The sequence below is a fragment of the Cheilinus undulatus genome, linkage group 19 (genome assembly GCF_018320785.1).
Source record: "Cheilinus undulatus linkage group 19, ASM1832078v1, whole genome shotgun sequence".
In the NCBI taxonomy this organism is placed as follows: domain Eukaryota; kingdom Metazoa; phylum Chordata; class Actinopteri; order Labriformes; family Labridae; genus Cheilinus; species Cheilinus undulatus.
In genome coordinates, this window is record NC_054883.1 from 41,907,695 (window position 1) to 41,925,956 (window position 18,262).

Genomic DNA, 18,262 nt, shown 5'->3' on the forward strand with positions numbered 1-18,262 from the left:
CCCAAAATAAAGGTGCCAGAGACCGAGACCCCCACTGGACCTGAAGGTGGTTGAACACAGCCATGAACATTCTAGAACAGTCATGTGGAGACAAGGCCGTCCAACAATGGGAGAGCTTTCTGGGGCCCAGGTGAACTGGGGGCCATGGGGAGCAGTAAAATCCTGGTCTATTGTAAAGTTAAGCTTTGATATCCATATTTTAAAAATAACCACTATTATCAATGAAATAATCTTTTTTTAAATCATTTGTGTACTATATAGCCTTCTTAAAAAATGTAACTTTATTTTGTGAAAAAAAAAAGAAAAAAAAAAGAATGAAAATGAGTTAAAAATGGAAAACATTGGTAAACTATGGCAAAAAAATGTAGGAAAAGGTGGTGAAATTAGATTTTTAAAGCACCAGAAATCAGTTAGAAGCGGCAAAAATTATATAAGAATGGCAAAAAAAAGCAGAAAAAAGCAAAAATGGGCATAAATAGTGGTAAAAGGAAATGAAAAGGCTTTAAATGGTCAAAAATGGGTGGAAATCTGGTGAAGTGAGAAGAAAAATCGATATAAACTGGCAAAATAGTGCTAACTGAGGAAGAATAAACAGGCAGGTATTGGCAAAAATTGGTCAAATTGGCAAAAATGGGCATATCAGATAGTCAAATGTGGTTAAAATGGGAAAAATTGGGCATAAAAAGTAGTAAAATGGGGTTAATAGAGTTAATTATGGATCGACAGAGGCAATATTTGGCTTTTGTGACAAGAATTGGTTTAGAAATGGCAAAAACAGGCAGAAAAAAGTGGTGAAAAGGGTTTAAAAGGGCAAAAATATGTTAAAATTTGTGGGAAAAATGATGAAAACTGGTTAAAATTTGGCAGAATTGGTGTAAAGTGGCAACAGTGGAACTCAATAATGTTCTTAGTTTTTTAAAGGGAATCTGGAGACCCCCTCTTGGTCCTGACCCTAAGGTTGAGAACCACTGTCTCAGACAAAAATACAAAAACTACTGTGCTAAAGAAGCTACATAATGTAGCTTTAAGCACAATAAGACTTTTGTAACGATAAGTAACCATACAGAATAAAAAAGTTGAAATATACAACAAAAAGCAGTATGGTATGTCTAAATGTCCCTTAATTAAGGTGCATGATCATTCTAACTAAAATCTTTAGTTGTGATGAGAAATGCAGAAGCTCACCTGTGTCAGGAGGTCCATCTCCCCCAGCATTTCACTGAACATGGCGTCTATGTCGTCCATCTGGAAAGAGCAGCAAAGACGCGTCAGACATGCAAAAATATACAGACATCAGGCCATTTCAGCTCGTGCCAAAAACTGATCCCATCATGCTTTTTTCAAGTCTTGTTTTGGAGTCTTTCCTTAAGAGATGGGACAGCTTACAGAGTCAGAAACTGGAGCGGGAGAGTGGGGAATGACGTGTCAGAAAGGAGACGCAGGCCAGATTTAAAGGGATACGTCAACATTTTGGCAAATTTGTCCATTGCCGTAATCCCTATAGTCTTAGTAATAGGTTCGTTACCTTTAGTTGTCGGTGCAAGCTGTTTTTAGATCCACCGCTGCCGAGTTCGGACCTGCTGTGCCAGCTCAATGTAAGCAGACAGTATTCCGGCTTTCCCTCATCAAACTCATCAAATACACAATCCAACAACTCCAAAACACTCTCGTGGACAGGCTGTGACCTGTACATTCACCACGCTATGAAATAATAACGTCTAATTATGTAACATTACGACACATGAAGCAAATACTCGGAACTATTTCTTGAGTAAACCACTGCGCGGAGTGACACAGTGCAGCGGCCATGTCTGGAGTGTAGTTCCGGCTTTGCATTTAGCTTTAAAACATCTCCGTCTCGTAACGTTCCATGATTATTTCATAGCGTGGTGAATGTGCAGGTCACAAATTGTCCACGAGAGCGTTTTGGAGTTGTTGGATTGTGTATTCGATGAGTTTGATGAGGGAAAGCCAGAATACTGTCTGCTTACATTGAGCTGGCACAGCAGGTCTGAACTCGGCAGCAGCTGATCTAAAAATAGCTTGCACCGACAACTAAAGGTAACGAACCTATTACTAAGACTATAGGGATTATGGCCATGGACGAATTTGCCAAAATGTTGACGTATCCCTATAAAACTTGGACCATCATACCTGGTCATTATTGAAGTCAGGTGTTTAATTCATACCATTAGTGACTTCTACTGTGGTGCTGTGATAACTGCCACCTTATTATATTCCTCAGTCAGCTGTAAGTGATATTATCATAAAGTGGAAGTGTTTAGAAACCACAAAAACTCAACCAGAAAGCAGAAAATCCCAGACAACTGCTGAGGTGCATCAGAGTATCCACCGCTCTGCTGAAGAGATCCAAACTTCTACTGGCATAAAAGCACTAAAACTATGCAGTGGGAGCATTAAGGAATGGGTTTCCATGGTCCAGCAGCTGCATGTAAACCTCACAGCAAGCATCTGGGCAATATTCATCATATTGGGCCAAATGTGAAGTTTGGTGGAGGAGTGATAATGGCATGGGGCTGTTTTTCAGGGTTTGGGTGAGGCCCTTTATCTCCAGTGAAGGACAGTCTTAATGCTTCAGCAGACCAGGATATACACTGCCTGGCCAAAAAAAAAAGTCTCCACCTGGATTTAACTAAGCAAATAGGTACGAGCCTCCTATTGGATAATTACTGCATGGGCGATTATCTTTCAGCTGGCAACAAGTTATTTAACCCCAGCTGATGCAATGAGTAACTTCTCATTTCTTAAACAATGGATTTTTTCTTCCCTAATGGCACGGGCATATTCCAAGATGACAATGCCAGGATTCATTGGGCTCAAATTGTGAAAGAGTGGTTCAGGGAGCATGAGACATCATTTTCACACATGGATTGGCCACCACAGAGTCCAGACCTTAACCCCACTGAGAATCTTTGGGATGTGCTGGAGAAGGCTTTGCGCAGTGGTCAGACTCTCCCATCATCAATATTAAAATTAATGCAACACTGGATGGAGATAAATCTTGTGACATTGCAGAAGCTTATCGAAACAACGCCACAGCAAATGCGTGCTGTAATCAAAGCTAAAGGCAGTCCAACCAAATATTAGAGTGTGTGACCTTTTTTTGATGGCGACTTTTTTTTGGCCATGCAGTGTATGTTGTATCCAGTATATATTATATTGGACAATGCTATGCTTCCAGCTTTGTGGCAACAGTTTGAGGAAGGCACTTCTGTTTTCCAACATGACTGTGTTCCAGTGCAGAAAGCAAGGACTAGAAAGACCTGGTTTAGTGTGAGGGAACTTGACTGGCCCACGTGGAGCCCTGACCTGAACCACATAGAGCAGCTTTGGGATGAATTGGAATGTAAATTGTGAGCCAGGCCTTCTCATCCAACATCAGTACCTGATCTCATAAATGCTCTACAGAATGGGGGCACAAACCTCCACAAAAAACTCAGAAATCTTGTGGGAAGTAAGACGAATGGAAGCTGTTACAGCCACAAAAGGGGGCCAAAGTACATGCATTTGAATACAGTATCCTTACAGTCCCTGTTGGTGTAACGGGCAGGCGTCTAAATGCTTCTGCTTGGCTATCAGCACAGCCAAATTCATGAATTTGACACAGCTGTCATGATGTATGACAGCGAAGGTATGTGTGGAATGAAGAGGTAACTCCATCTGCATGATAAAACAAATGTTAAATACACATGACAGTTACACAGCCAGTGTTGAAACTCAGTACTGCTGTTTCACTCTAAAATACATTCACTTGTATTTTGTGCCCTGAGGCCACATGAAAACTTGCAAAACAACTCCAGCCTAGACTCAAAGAAAACTCTGCATGCATAACTTCCAGGCACTCATTTTTGCCACAACTTGTTGTGTCTTGTTGGACGTGTTGAACTGCAGAGAGTAGTTTTATTTCATTTTGCTATTAACAGAGAGGCTCCAATGTAGGATTCACTTTTTGAGTCACTACACCAAGGTTAAAGACCATCATATGTTTGATTTATTCACTGCAGGGGTGTAAATCTCTTTGCTTGAGTTTCAAAGATGTTTAAACATGCATTCTTATGATGCTTTGGCTTCAAACGGACACAGAATTTTAAAAAAGGTCAACACAAGTTCCATTTTTAAAGCCATGATTTGTAACTTACTTCTGCAATCAGTTCTTTGCCAAACCTGCCGAGCTGTCAGGTCTATGTGTTGAAATAATGCATTAACATCATATATTTACAGTTTAAAGAAGTGTTACTCTACCCTACTCAACAGAAGGGTCAAATTGTTGAAAAATACCTTTGCCAGAGCAATCTAAGTGGTGAAAAGTGGCAAAAACACCTTGAAGTAGCAATAACAATAAGTTAAGGGAGGCAAAAATGGTCAAAAAGTGGCAAAAAAATCTTGAAGTAGCAAAAACAATAAGTTAAGGGAAGCAAAAATGGTCAAAAAGTGGCAAAAACATAGAAAAAAGGTTAGTGAAAAGTGACTAAAATGGGCAGAAAGCAGTCAAGAGTTGCAAAAATGGGCCAAAAAAAGGAAACAAGTGGTATTTAGTGGCAAAAGGTATCTTAAATGGGTGAAAAGTGATGAAAAAAGGGCAAAAATGGGATAAAAGTTGCAACAAGAAGTGGCAAAAACAGGCAAAAAAAGAGGAAACAAATTGTATTTAATGGCAAAATGTATCTTAAATGGGTGAAAAGTGATGAAAAAATGATGAAGAAGGGCAAAAATAAAGGATAAAAGTTGCAAAAAGTGGCTAAAATAGAAAAAGGAGGGAAAAAGTTCTATTTAATGACAAAAGGTATCAAAAATGGGGAGAAAAAATGGCAACTAAGGGCAAGAATGGGATAAAAAGTGGCAAAAATTGGAAACAAGTGGCAAAAATGGGCATAAAAGTAGGAAAAAAGTGGTATTGAATTGCAAAAGGTAGCTTTAATGGATGAAAATTGGCCAAAAATGGTGAAAAAGGGCAAAAAAGTTTCCCTCAAAGGTTTCTGGGGAATAATATTTAAAATGAAGACATAAAAGAGTGATAAATAATCACAAAAGAGCCACATGTGGCTCTAGAGCCACACGTTGAGTATCACTGTTTTAAAGCATAATGTGCTCCCATAACCAATGTGAAGTAATACATGGATGCATGGAGTGATATATTAGCTCCTGAAAAAGTTTAGCATTTCAGTCTAAAGAATGAAAATAGCAGCAGAGTGTTTTTCCTTCAACGTTCCCTTGAGATCTCCATCTGTGATTATGTACAGTGTGCTGTCTCTCTGCCGTGTTTTATTTGAATCCCCCATTTCTCAGAGTAAATGTTATGATGGGCTACAGAGTGCAGTCAAAACAAAGTCCATGTTTTCTTACAGTGGAATATGACCAGTAGCTGGATGGAGTCAGCAGGAGTTCACTCAGTTACAGGACATTGGTGCTAAAATGGGCTTCTATTTTACTACTCCGGGAATTGTAATGTGTTATATTTGAGCTTCTGTGCAGCTCTGCTGGGTGTTGATAGTCCAGCGTGCACTGAGACTGTGAAACTAAAAGCACAGTACGTGAGGACATTTCAACAGGAAGCATTGCGTCTGTAGCTGCTAAAGTGGTCTGAAGTGAGTTAGTCGCATCATTACAACTTACCACAGCTCACATTGAAACTGCACCTTCTGTCTGTGGTTGTGTGGCTGCTGCTGGTTTTCACAGGCCTAAAATTTAACTCTGCTACAGAGAGATTAAGAAATAAAGTGATTATGTGTAATGGCAGCTAATAGTTTATTTTGTATTGTTGTATTTAATTTATTTCTTTGTTAAAGATGTGAAAGCTGGCCGTGTTGATAGATCAGTTTGTCATATCCTTTGGTTCAGATTTGCCTAAAATAGGACTGCTTTATCTGACTAACACCTTCTCTCATTACTTTTCCTCTAGGCCAGGGATGTCCTAACTGTGTCCCAGGGGCCAAATGCGGCCCGCAGCCCAATTTTGATTGGGCCGACCATGCTAATGTTGTAAACAAACATCCTAGCAGGAAGAATTCATTGGTGTTTTCTGTGACTAAACTGAGACCATACTCAGCGTGGTAAAAATATTGGTAATCAAAGTATTAATATCTTGTTTTTTGACTCCCTGGCGAGTTCCAGCAGCAAATAGCAGTGCCAATAACATTCCCATCAGCTGATTTGCTCCAAGCACGCTATTGGCCATTCACTCACATGCTGCCTTATTTAAACTGCTTTGCCTGGCCGCGCTCTACTGCTCTCTCTGCAAGCTGCTCTTGCAACCTTACTCCACCCCAGCTCCTCCTTCATTCTGCTTCTGATTTGATCATGCCATATACCTCGTCTTGTGGATACTAAAGTGGGCCCAACGTCTTTATGTATTTCTGTATGTGGCCCTCAGTGGAAAAAGTTTGGACACCCCTGCTCTAGGCCAACCATTAGACATTTTATTGCAAGGTAAAAACACAAGCGATAAGGCAGGAATTGATTGTAATAAGTAAAAAAATCAATGGGACAAGAGCAAAATTACATGCATAGTGTCTTGAAATGAAACGTCTCCATATATATTAGTTTGTACGTTTCATTTGAAGACTCTTATGTAAAATTGTCTTGTCCAGTTTGCAGGTATTTTGACGAACTACTTAAAAATAAATGGTTGGTCTGAACCAGACATTTGGTGAATATTTACGAGTGGGTTAAATCAATTGCCTGTTATTTTTCTTATTACCACAGGCCTGAAATCCCATTCAAATGCTCTTTTTAAACTGTAATGAAGCCTAGCACCAGTAGTAGCTGCCTGCCTTCAGTTAATGCTGCTGCTTTCCTGTCAGAGCTTTTCCCAGGCACTTAGCCGGATGTAAATACGAGAAGTTTAGAGGCAAGAACGTTGAAGAAACAGCTCAGTTTGGCAGTTTTTAACTAGAAAATGAAAGTAAAGTTGTATGTAGGCTGAGGGTTATACTGACATAACTAAGCATGATACTAATCTGCAAAAGAGGAACTGAGACTGGTGGCCCTAGCTGCTAATATTAGCCACACTTTACACATCATACCTGCTGACACAATTATCCTGTTATGAATTTCAGTGTTCTCTGCGTAAGCTTTTCTCCACTTTAGACTATTGTTGTTTTAGACAAATAGGGACATAGAGGCTTGGGAACATCCTTAATAGGAATGGTCATAGTCTACTACTCATCTACGTGTTTGCATCGTTACTGTGCCTATTGTTGATGCTACTATTTAGCTCAAAGTAAAGCAGTGCCTATGTACAGCTTTAACCCTGATTTATACTTCTGATGCAGAAGTATAAAGGTGGCATAGCCTTGAACCTATGCAGGAGCTTACGCATGTTGCCTGAAATGCACCTCCTCCAATGCCCTGTGATTGGTCCACTGGGTAGCATTGGATGACTGCCATTCTCTCAGTGATGTCTACAGACACACTGTGTATAGTGAGATTAATGGCTGCAGATGACAAACTAATTCACAAAATCTACTTGCAGGTTTCTGAGAGTATTAGAACTGCATTTCAGCGTGCATGTCTCCCAGTGGCCAAACAAATGCACAAAGAAAAAACAGGGTTGCATACATTTATAAGTAAGGATGTTATTGATATGATTGACCACTCTAGTATTATGTTCCCTTAAAGTTCCCTTGACCTCCAACTCTTTGCCAGTTTCTAATGATTTAGCGGGCTTTCACATTAGGCACGGTTGTGCTGAACTGTGCCACAGTGGAATGGCTCACCCTCCCCTCTAGCAGCAATGATCTGTGCTCACCTGCACATGTACTCAGTCTGATACGGCCGTATGCACACGGCTGGTTTGTAAATCTGCCAAGGAGGAGAAAGAAGCAGCTACCATGGCAACCACTCGAGTCATGACCTGAGTGATGATTGTTTATGCTTTAAGCCGGCAAAGTAGTCCATTCTTTCCTCCATGGATGTTTTTAAAAATCCTTTTTAAGACGCCAGCAACGTCCCTCTTTGTATAACACATCTACGCTGATACAGCAGTTTTTGAGGTGACCAAAAGTAATCAAAGTTTTTTTTTATTGCTTTCTCTATGTTTAGCAGTTAGCCTTCACACGCTCGTATCTTTATACAAAGACACACAGAGTAGAGGTTGGATAAATGTTTCAGCTTGCCAGCGTTACCTAAAAGATTGATGTGGCTGTTGTTGGTAACTGTTATGGCTGAGTCTTCATCTGGACTTTAAAACAAACCAAGCATACTATTCATGGTTTTTATAGATCTCCTTTTTAGCGAGTTAAAACAAAACCAGGGCCCTTAAACTGATTGGTTTTCTGTCCCTCAGAAGAGCTTGCATAACCACATCCTCCTTCTTTTCTCTCCAGCTCGGCGGTGCATTAGATGTGAAAATATTATCTCTAACAAAAGTGTATCTCTGCTTTCAGTCATCACAGTTTGGAATCTGTTCAGCCATTTTTGGAGCCAACAGGAAAAAGGAAAACATTTTCATTTGGATTTAATCAAAACCAAACCCTGACATTAGAGACAAAAACCTCTGTTGGTTACTCTGAGAAGGAGACAAGAGTGACTGATGGTGTTCCAGGCTAAAGTTCATACATTGTTGTGACATGATGTTTCTAATTTGAATGTGAAACTGATCAATATTGCTCCAACATCTGACACGTGGTGTGTGCATGTATGATCTGAAGCTTACCAGACTCTCTGTATCTGCTGGCTCCATTCGTGCTTTTTGATTAAAGTCAAACAAACTTGTCTGATTTAAATACTATTGAAATATTCAACAGTGACCACATTTTCTATCAGTGTAATTTCCATGTGACGTGTTCACGAGGGACTCTGGCTGTTGTGTCATAGGGGCCCACTCCCCCACCTTCGTACACGAATGGCTTACCCCTGGAGGAAGTGGTAACGGTTAACTTCCTGCCATGTTGAAATCTTGAAGGAAATGGTGACACAAACAGCCACCTGCAAACTTAACACAATTCTGCATCCTTCACTCACATTGTGCCACATTTAATTGCATGAAAATGTAATTTTCACAAAGCTAGTCGATGATTTGCATGTGTGCTACTCTCCAGAAAAGCTGCAAAAACAACACTAATCAATAGCAGTCCTAAAATCAGCACGTTCTTATTATTATAGGAAAATATCTGCAATATAATGACTCTTAAATTACTTTAATTAGTTCCTGAAGTCACTTTTAATATTTTCCTGACACAACCACACAATACAAATAACATCTTAGTGCAAAAACCACAGAATGATTCTGGATCGTACGTCATCTCTACTGTCAGCATCAACAAACACAACATGTACACGCTATAAAAGATGGAAGTTTATTTTTAAAATGACACACGGAAAGAATTGGGCTTCTGTGGTGGATGTTTTTAGAAGCTAATTAAAATGAATGTGCTTGTAGATCTCAAAAAGATTCCTAAGATTTACTCATGGTGCCGAAGAGGTTATATTCTTGTGAAAGCTTGATATAAAATCAATTCCTCCATTACTAAAACATGATTGGATTCTTAGTCTGATGGCAAAATTAACCCCGGCCACCATTTTACAATTAAAAACGAGGCAGTGTTACATATTATAACGGTGTATTTGTTGGAGTTACTGGATAAAAACACACATAAGAAGCACAGAAAATCTGTTAAAATTGAGGTATAGTCATTTAAACTACGTAGGAATCATTGTCAGTAGAGGCTAATATACTGTGTGGTCACAATAATGTATGGGCCGCTAGCTGGCAAAATTAAACAACAACAAAGAACAAGAAGGTAGCGTGGCGTGGGGAAAAAATCAACCCTAAAAATCAATATAGACAGACAAAATATATGATAATAATAATAATAACTATAATAATAACATAACAATGATAATAGTAATAATGATAATAATAATAATAACAATAAAAATAATAATAACAATGAGTGATAATAATCATAATAATAATCATGACTTTTTTTCTCATAATTTCAATGTTTTATCTCATAACTGCATTTTATTTTATAATCACAACTTTTTATCTCATGATTACATTTTAGTTTATATTCAGAATTTTTATATTCTCAGTTTTTTGTCTCATAATTTTGACTTTTTATCTCACGTGTGAAATGACATTGTAACGTAACATCTCATAATTGTGTTTAATCTCATAATCACAGCTTTTTATCTCATAATTATGATTTTTTATCCCATTATTATTAATTTAGTTTTCTTTAAGAATTGCCTAACTTTTACATTTTCATTTTTGAAGTGGCCTTCCATATCACAAGTCATTTTAATGTTTGATTGCCTGTTCAGAGCAGTGGCTGCAGCTCCTTGCTCTCTCTCCTTCCCTGGCACTGAAACTTCCCTTAATCATCTTGCTTTACCCAAATTTTATGTGGACATCAAACAGATAAAAACTGAAATTTGTACCCACAATCACAAAGCAAAAGGACTGAAGTGGAAAGCTGCACTTTCTCTCTATCTTTGGAAAGCACAGAGGAGCCTGGCATTAGCAAGAAGCTAGCTGGTTAGCTGGTAAGCTAATGGCAGCTGTATGGATTTTCTCAGCACATTTCTGATTGAGACATCTCCATAGGCCCAGCTTTCCTAAAAAACAGAGCTATAGTCTAAAACACAACTTATCCAAAGATATAAAGATTGAAATGATGACCCAGATTCCCATCAGGAATGCTGCAGAAGAGTCATGTTGGGGGTACAGTTCTCCAGAGTGAGCTGAATTTTCCACAGAGGATAAACTGATGAAAACTGTACATTGTCCTCTGTAAGGTGAGATAGAGGGACTAAACAAGGTAATTTCATTTCCCTTCAATAAGTGAATATACTGCATAAAGAGCTGGAATCAGGGTTCATATCCACATTGTTTTGGATGCTGCTGCTGCATGAACAACACAATCAAACAAGCATGTCTCTGCCTCTGCACAAACCGCTCTGAAATATGTGATTTGTCAGCATTTATAAAATATTACTGCAAACACTCGGGTATTAAATGTGGCATGTTTCCAAACCCACACAATGTACTGAGTAAACACCCCACTGTACTTCTGCTCGGCTATCTAAAGACTGAAAACGACCAAAATACAGCATACATTCCTCAAATAAATGTCTTCAGTCCACACATGCTTCACTCGAGTTTCACGGGGGCAAATGGAAAGCAGACAGCAGCAGTAAGTAGCTGTGTTGAAGCAGAGCATGTTTACTATAATGTAGAGGAACTCCCTCTCTTACTCAGATCACAGATTTAAACTTGAGTCTTATAAGCAGATGTGTTTACAGGACTGAATGTACTCTGCTGTGAAGTAGGCAAATTAAAGACTCAGCTGCAGAGACCAAGCGCTGGAAGGTATAAAAACCAAGAGTTATGGCTGTGACTTTAAACAATACCAGAAAGATTTTCCTTTTGTTGAAATCAAACGCACTTATTTCCACTTAAAGGTTGAATTTACATGAAGGAAAGAAGCCTCAACCTTTCCATTAAAACGCCCCACTGAATATGACTCATTGGGCTGTCAGAGAGCAGATTTGTTGGACGTTAAAGCAGCATGAAAAACAAAGAAACACCAGAAACACCACTCCACTGTTCAGAATGACTTACAGGGATATAGCCTGTAGCTGCATGGTCAATTTGTCTGTTAATAATGATAACTAATGAAGAAAATGGTTGCATTGTCATTGTCATAGCTTTAACATCAGCTGCCAGTGTTATCAGTTTCCTGTGGTTATTGAGACATACAGTGATCTGAAACTAGAACCACCCAGTTCAAATGAAACATGAACTAATAAACACTTCATCATGTTAAAGTCCACCCAATGACTCCTTAATTCTAAAAATGCAACAAAAAATAAAGTAACAAATTCTTTTCATCACTTTGGCATTGTTATACAAAGGCTGCATTATGGAAAAGGACTTTAATCCCAGAAATTAAAAGGATATTTCAGAGTTTTTAGTCACTTTATGTGCCTTTTTAATGATATTTCTCATTTAACCAAACTTATCTTATCTGGCGGAGCAATCAAAAGAACACAGCAGAGCTTCACAGTCATAAAAACGCCTCCATTGTTCACCATGAGCTGAAAGTACAACTTAACAGACATTTAACTCACCTTTTCAAATGTGTTAATCCTTTTTTCACCCGTTAGTTTCAAGATAACAGCTTCATGGACACCAGCTCCACCTCAAAATATTATTCTCTAACAACGCTCACCACAGAGAGGCAGTTACACACAGGCACATTTGGGTGTGTTGATTGCATCTGCCTCTGACTCTTGACTTCTTCCTGCTTAATGCGGAAGTTCAGGTCCAGACCTGTCACTACATTCCTGCCCAGAAGACCTCGACACTTTCACAACAGTCCTGTCGAGGCAGAGCAGGGCCGTCCTCTCCCCCGTTAACAGCCACCTTATCTGCACTGTACTGGAACCCTTTCAAAGCCGCTGAAACCTGGACCGAGATGAGAGGGCTTCGGTCGAGTTTGGTGGGACTTCGGATCAGATAGATGATCGACAGCCGCTCAGAGCGGATGATGAAGGTTTAGGGAGAAGGGAAGGAAAAGAAATGTCTCAGTGCGATTGAGAAGAATGGCTGAATCAGCAGAAGGAATGTGGCGCTCTGGGTTAATAATTCACCCTCCCTGAAGCTGATTTACAGCAGCTCTTTAGGCGGGAGTGCAAATATGGCAGCGCCTATGAAGTATGCTGGACTCCAGCTCTGCCCCAGTGATCTCAATTCATCTGACAGAACTAGAGTTACTTTTAGACAAAGCCATAAAATTCAAACTGTTTGCTGTATGGCTGAAAAAGACCTTCTCTAGGCAAAACACATGCATAACTCTAGTACAGGGGTGTCAAACTCAATCACAGCAGGGGCCAGATTTGGCAAAATTGGTGTCAAGAGGCAAAAGTGGTTAAAAGTGGCTTAAACGGTCCAAATTGTACAAAAATTGATGAAAAATTGCCAAAGATGGTGGCAAAATTGGGTAGAAAAAGTGGTTAAAAAGTTGCACTAATAGATATTTTCAATATAAAAAACCCACAACAGTTCAACACGCTTTTCAGCCCCCAAATAAGGAAACAGTTGTTAAGAACAAGCAGTTATTTATTGTACATTTAACTAATTTCATGTATATCTTTTCATTAAAATGGCTAAAATGTAGAGTTTGATGGGTTGCAGGTGGCCTAGTGGTTTATGGTGCCCCCCATGTACACCATGTCCAGGTTCAGATCTGGCCTGTGGCCCTTTACCCCATGTCTCTCCCCCTCTCTCTCGTCCCTGTTTCTGATTCTATCCACTGTCCTCTCTGTCAATAAAGGCACAAAAGAGAGAGAGAAAGAGTGTTTGATATCATTTAAAAAATATTCTCAATTTTTCAAGGCATCTGGCGACCCCCTCTCAGTGTCTCGCGACCCCCAAGGGGTCCCGACCCCAATGTTGAGAACCCCTGGTCTGGCCTAACCTCCTTACAATCCCAAATAGGCGAACCAGTGTCTATGCACACATGGATCCGTGGAGTGTTTAATCATTCCTGCACATAAGACACAGTACAGTTAGAACTTTGGAGTGAGGCATTTGTAAATTACTTTCACTCTTTCTGCACTAAAAATCAGGAAGGAATATCTTGAGACGCTGTTGCGGTGCAACAAGGTCAGTTATCTTCGGGGGGAACCAAGGAGAGTCAAGCTGTCAGGCTATGAATAGCCTCTGGCTCTTATCTGACCAAGCAGACACAGATAGCTCTATTTATTTGCATTTCTCCTTGAGTCAACCTGGGAGGCCGAAAACAAGATTTCACATCTTTTTTTTCTAACTCTCAGCCTGCAGAGACTCCATTTTCCTGCTTATATTAACTGTTCCCAGTTGCTATAGCTCATTTTCATCTTCCTAATCTGTTTATAAAGGAAAAATATTGCTTTCTGGGTACATTATTTTGCTTTAATTAGCCCTTCTGTGTCCTATTTCCTCCCACAGGACCAGCCTTGGTTCCAGTGGGGAAACAGACCACCCTCTTTGTGGCAAAATCCTATCATCACAGAGAAGCCGAGCACCACAGGAAAACCAAATAACCTTGAACACGTCCAAGAGCTTTTTGTGACTCGTGATGTATTAAGCAAACAGTCGGGGTACAGGCATGTGTCCCAACCAGCGCTCATTTCCTGCCTCTCTCGGGGGTTGACAAACAGATGGACACCCAAAGGCGGGCTCCCCATTAGCTCCCAATGTCTCTGTGCTGCTGCCTCGGAGAGCATTTCTCAACTAGATACACTGATTATGGGCTGAGGAGCTCAGAGGGGGATTTTTCTGCTTTGTTGTGTTTTGGCAGTCACTCTTAAGAAAGTGATGCTGATTGTGGCTTCAGTCTGGGAATGCTTTAACTCATCTATGGGCAGAAGATTTTATCAGTCACTAAGCCACTCTCTGTGTATTTCAACACGTTATCTTTACATGCACTCTTTGTTTCTACTTTTTACAGAGATTATCCACAAACATTCACAGAGCCCTTCAGCAGTCATCATCTACCACCATCTGATAGATGATATATCTCTAGGAAGTGATGTTAATTTCCCCATAATTCCAGTGAAGTTGGTGGTTAGCGCTGAATCTCTTCCAGATAGGATTTCCTGTTCCATGTGACGTTAACGTCTGTAATGTAAATGCTGTCATTTCTTGGTCCATATTATCCCAGAGTAGGGCCCGCTCATCTGTCGAGTCTTAGTTTAGTTCAGGAGTTGACTACAAGTTACTGGACAGCTTTACTCAGACTCACATCCACATATAAGCCTGAAAAAGAAGCTGATTCTCTGATGATGCACGTGCAATTAACAGGAATTAGGTTTAAAATGTGCAGATCTTTAAAAGTTTTTGTAGAATCAGATGACTTTATCCCAGCAGGACAATTTCATTTCAGTCTACCAAGCACAACCAGCACCACTTGGCAGTGTTCAGCAAAATATATGGATAAACTGGTCAGTACAACTTTGAACACAAATGCAATAGAAATGGATACCAGAGAACTTCAATCCCAACAATCCAGATCCTTTTCTACTAAAGAGACTAATCCACCAATGAGAGAGCACTTTGCACCAGTAGCAAGGGACTATTCCATTTTAACAGACAGGAACCTCGAGCAGACTCGGTGTCGGAAAGCTGTCTTCTTTGAATAACAGCACGACTGCAACATGAAGCAAAAATAATCAAAATATGAAAAAAGTAGTGCAATTATCCCATTTGTGCCTTTACAATAAATCAGTAGCCTTGACTCTAAGCTCTTACAGGTTGCAGAAGCAAAATCCTGACTTAAAAAGAGCATTGTTTCAGTTCAAAGCACGACAGAGCCCCAGATGGTAAGGTGTGAGGGCATGCCTTAAAGCCATTAGTCTCCGTCATGTTAAATCTGAGCGCTCCAGCACACCTCTGAATACCTTTGCTGGGCTCCTCTGCAATAAATGAAAATGAGGTGATAATGACAAAACCAGTGGGCACCTTGCAAAACCATGAAGCATTTGTCAAATCCAGTGCAGCAGAGGGCAATTTGTCACTATGATGAAGTGATGAGTGATGCGTAGAGGAGTGTTGTAGTGCCCTCTGTTTGTACTCGGCTGTACTGTACATGCCAAACACGTCTGAGCTCAGTGGCTGGTGGAGAGCGGCTCATGCTACCAACCCCAGCCTTGAGTTTTTCTTTGTGAAGCACATATCATCTGTGGATGTTTAGACAGAGAAAGTAATGAAAATTTAGCCGGAGTTTTGGGTTGGATGCAAGTAATTTAAGTCCACAATCAGCCCCAGCAGGTTTGTTTAGCAACAGAATGAAAAAGACCACAGAGGTCTGGTTTTTTGAAAGTCAAACCCTACAGTGTACGGAGGCCCAGTAGTGCCATGTGAAAAAACATAAAGATGATGAAAACATAAAGACATGCTGGCAATAAAACAGTTTCGGTGTAACTCATGATGTAAACATTTTGAGATGTTTTTTAAACATATGTTTCTGTGGCTTTTTATGTCACCTTTATTACATAGAGCAGTGGTTCTCAACCTTGGGGTCGGGACCCCATTTGGGGTTGCGAGACACTGAGATGGGGTCACCAGATGCCTTAAAAAAAAGATTAAAAAAAAAAATTACACTGTTGCCACTTTACGGTAATTTTACCAAATTTCAATTACTTTTCATCACTTTATAACACAGAGTTGGCCAATTTTAGCACATTTTTGCCACTTAAAATCCATTTGTGTCAATTTATACCCTTTCCACCACTTTCTAAATCAATTCTTGCCACTCTCTGCCTATTGTTGCCTCATTGTTGCCACTATTAACCACTTTTTACACCCCTTTTTGCCCAGTTAACCACAGTTATCCCATTTTTGCCAGTTCATATAAATTTTTCATCCCAGTCCACCTAATTTCCTCCATTTTTTTGCACTTTAAAACCATTTCAGCCACTTTTTATCCCCTTTTAGCACTTTTTGTGCCTGTTTTTGCCAATTTAATCTGTTTTTGGTAATTCATTTTCACTTTTAACCCATTTATGTTCTTTAAAAATCCAATTTCAACACCTTTTGTACATTTTTTTGCCATTAACTAAATAAGCAATTTTTCACCCATTTTAAAAATGTTTTTTTAACAAAAGTTATTTTCATTTCAAGAAGGCTATTTACAACATATATGAATAGATAGAGATATTTGTTTTTCCTTGATTAGATTGGTCATTATTTAGGTCAAATATGAAATATAGTTTTCACAGCTTTACTTCACAATGGATCATGAATTTCCTGACCTCCATGGGCCCCCAGTTTAGCTGGGTCCCAGAAACCTTCCCCCTTATCCCTCTTTATGGACGGCCTCCCCATGACTATTCTAGACCACCTTCAACCGCCTTCAGGTACAGTGGGGGTCCCCGGTCTCTAGCACCTTTATTTTTGGGGTTGTGGGCTGAGGTTGAGAACCCCTGACATAGAGGACAGTGGGTAGAGTCAGAGCAGGGATGGGAGATTAGGGAGAGACATGCAGGAAAGGAGCCGCAGGCCAGAGTTGAACCCAGTCCTCCTCTGCACATGGGGCACGACCTAACCGCTGGGTGTAGATCAAAATGTTTGATTGGTACCTTATACCATTAAAAAAATACAAAGCAGGTTGTCGGATCAGAAATATGAGCTATTAAGTGGGCATAATGAGACAATAAAAAATGAGACACTAGGTCACAATACCTGATTACAAAAATCTTGCTAAACTAGGTAAAACAAACAAAAACAATTCAATTTTGCAAAAAAAATTTTAAATCTCATCTTGATAAAAAAAATAGATTGGCCAGTTTTCATGTCTGTTATCAGCACCAGTCTGAAACCTTTGTGCCCGGTCAGAAGATGAGCGGACCAATCAGCATGACAATGACAAAGGGCAGTTTTATCAGAAATTGTTAACTTTTCTTCATTAAAAAAGAGGAAAAAATTGCTTTAAAAAAAGGGTGGAAATAAGATTCAGACAACTAAAAAAATGTCAGTTTAAACAAACTTCAATGTCATGGGGAAAAGGCCATGACTATATTTATGTAGCAGAGTTCATGATTCCAAATGCCCAGTGGTGGACAGTAATGGAGTACATTACTGTACTTAAGAGCATTTTTTCAGTATTTGTACTTTAGTTGTTTTTTGGAAACTTTTGACTTTCACTCCACTACATTTCTAGGAAGCTTGTCGTTACTCTTTCCTCTTAGGTTCAGCATAGCTGTGTAGTCAGATGTTGGTGTTTTTCTTTTCTAAAGCGGGGTACACACATAAAGGCAACCGGGCTGTTTTTGTCCCGATTTTCCCCCTTCCCGACCAACGATGGCAAACGCCCGATTATCTTATGTCTTATAAGAGTATCCTATAAGATTATCCTGTGGTCTGAGGTGTGTTAAGAGTGAATTTGTCCCGATATTCGGCTCCGACGGTCGGGGCCGACAATCGTAAATATTAAATTTGTTCAATATTTACGACCAAAAATCCTAGTCTGGAGAAAGCCGACGAGTCCCGAGTCATGACTCTGTGAATTGAAACGTGGAACAAAATGTAGCCAATCAAGAAGCGAGCTGACTGACAACAACTCACCTCTAGCTCGCCTAGTAGACTATAAAGTCCGTGTTCGCGCTGTTTTTCTCCACAGTCTTTTTATTTTTTATTTTTTTAGTTCGTGATTTTTCCGTTAAAAATTGTCTGAAGAACACCATCATTCCCTCTTCTTGTATGTCCTCTTCCATGTTGCGTGTTGTGTGTTTCCCGTTGTTGCTATGTTTCTTC

General features: G+C 39.7%; 1 protein-coding gene and 1 long non-coding RNA gene across 6 annotated transcripts in view; one reads left to right on the forward strand and one right to left on the reverse strand.

Moving 5' to 3' along the window:
• Positions 1–12,496, reverse strand: part of LOC121527345 (amyloid beta (A4) precursor protein-binding, family B, member 1 interacting protein) — a 53,850-nt gene extending 41,354 nt beyond the window's left edge. Inside the window, exons 1-2 of one of the 2 annotated variants that reach the window (XM_041814279.1) lie at positions 12,097–12,496; positions 1,186–1,245 (exon numbers count right to left, since the gene is read on the reverse strand). In XM_041814279.1, coding sequence (XP_041670213.1) covers positions 1,186–1,245 — 60 coding nt within the window. In that variant the 5' untranslated portion in view covers positions 12,097–12,496. The remainder of the gene's footprint in view (positions 1–1,185; positions 1,246–12,096) is intronic. The other variant, XM_041814278.1, reaches the window with a different exon arrangement.
• LOC121527346 overlaps positions 1–15,177 on the forward strand; it is a 52,583-nt gene extending 37,406 nt beyond the window's left edge. For 3 of the 4 annotated variants that reach the window (XR_005993391.1, XR_005993394.1, XR_005993393.1), the window contains one exon: positions 8,406–8,643. This is a non-coding gene — a long non-coding RNA (uncharacterized LOC121527346). Of the gene's footprint in view, positions 1–8,405; positions 8,644–13,957 lie in introns of those variants that run through there. The other variant, XR_005993392.1, reaches the window with a different exon arrangement.
• The last annotated feature ends 3,085 nt before the right edge of the window (positions 15,178–18,262 follow it).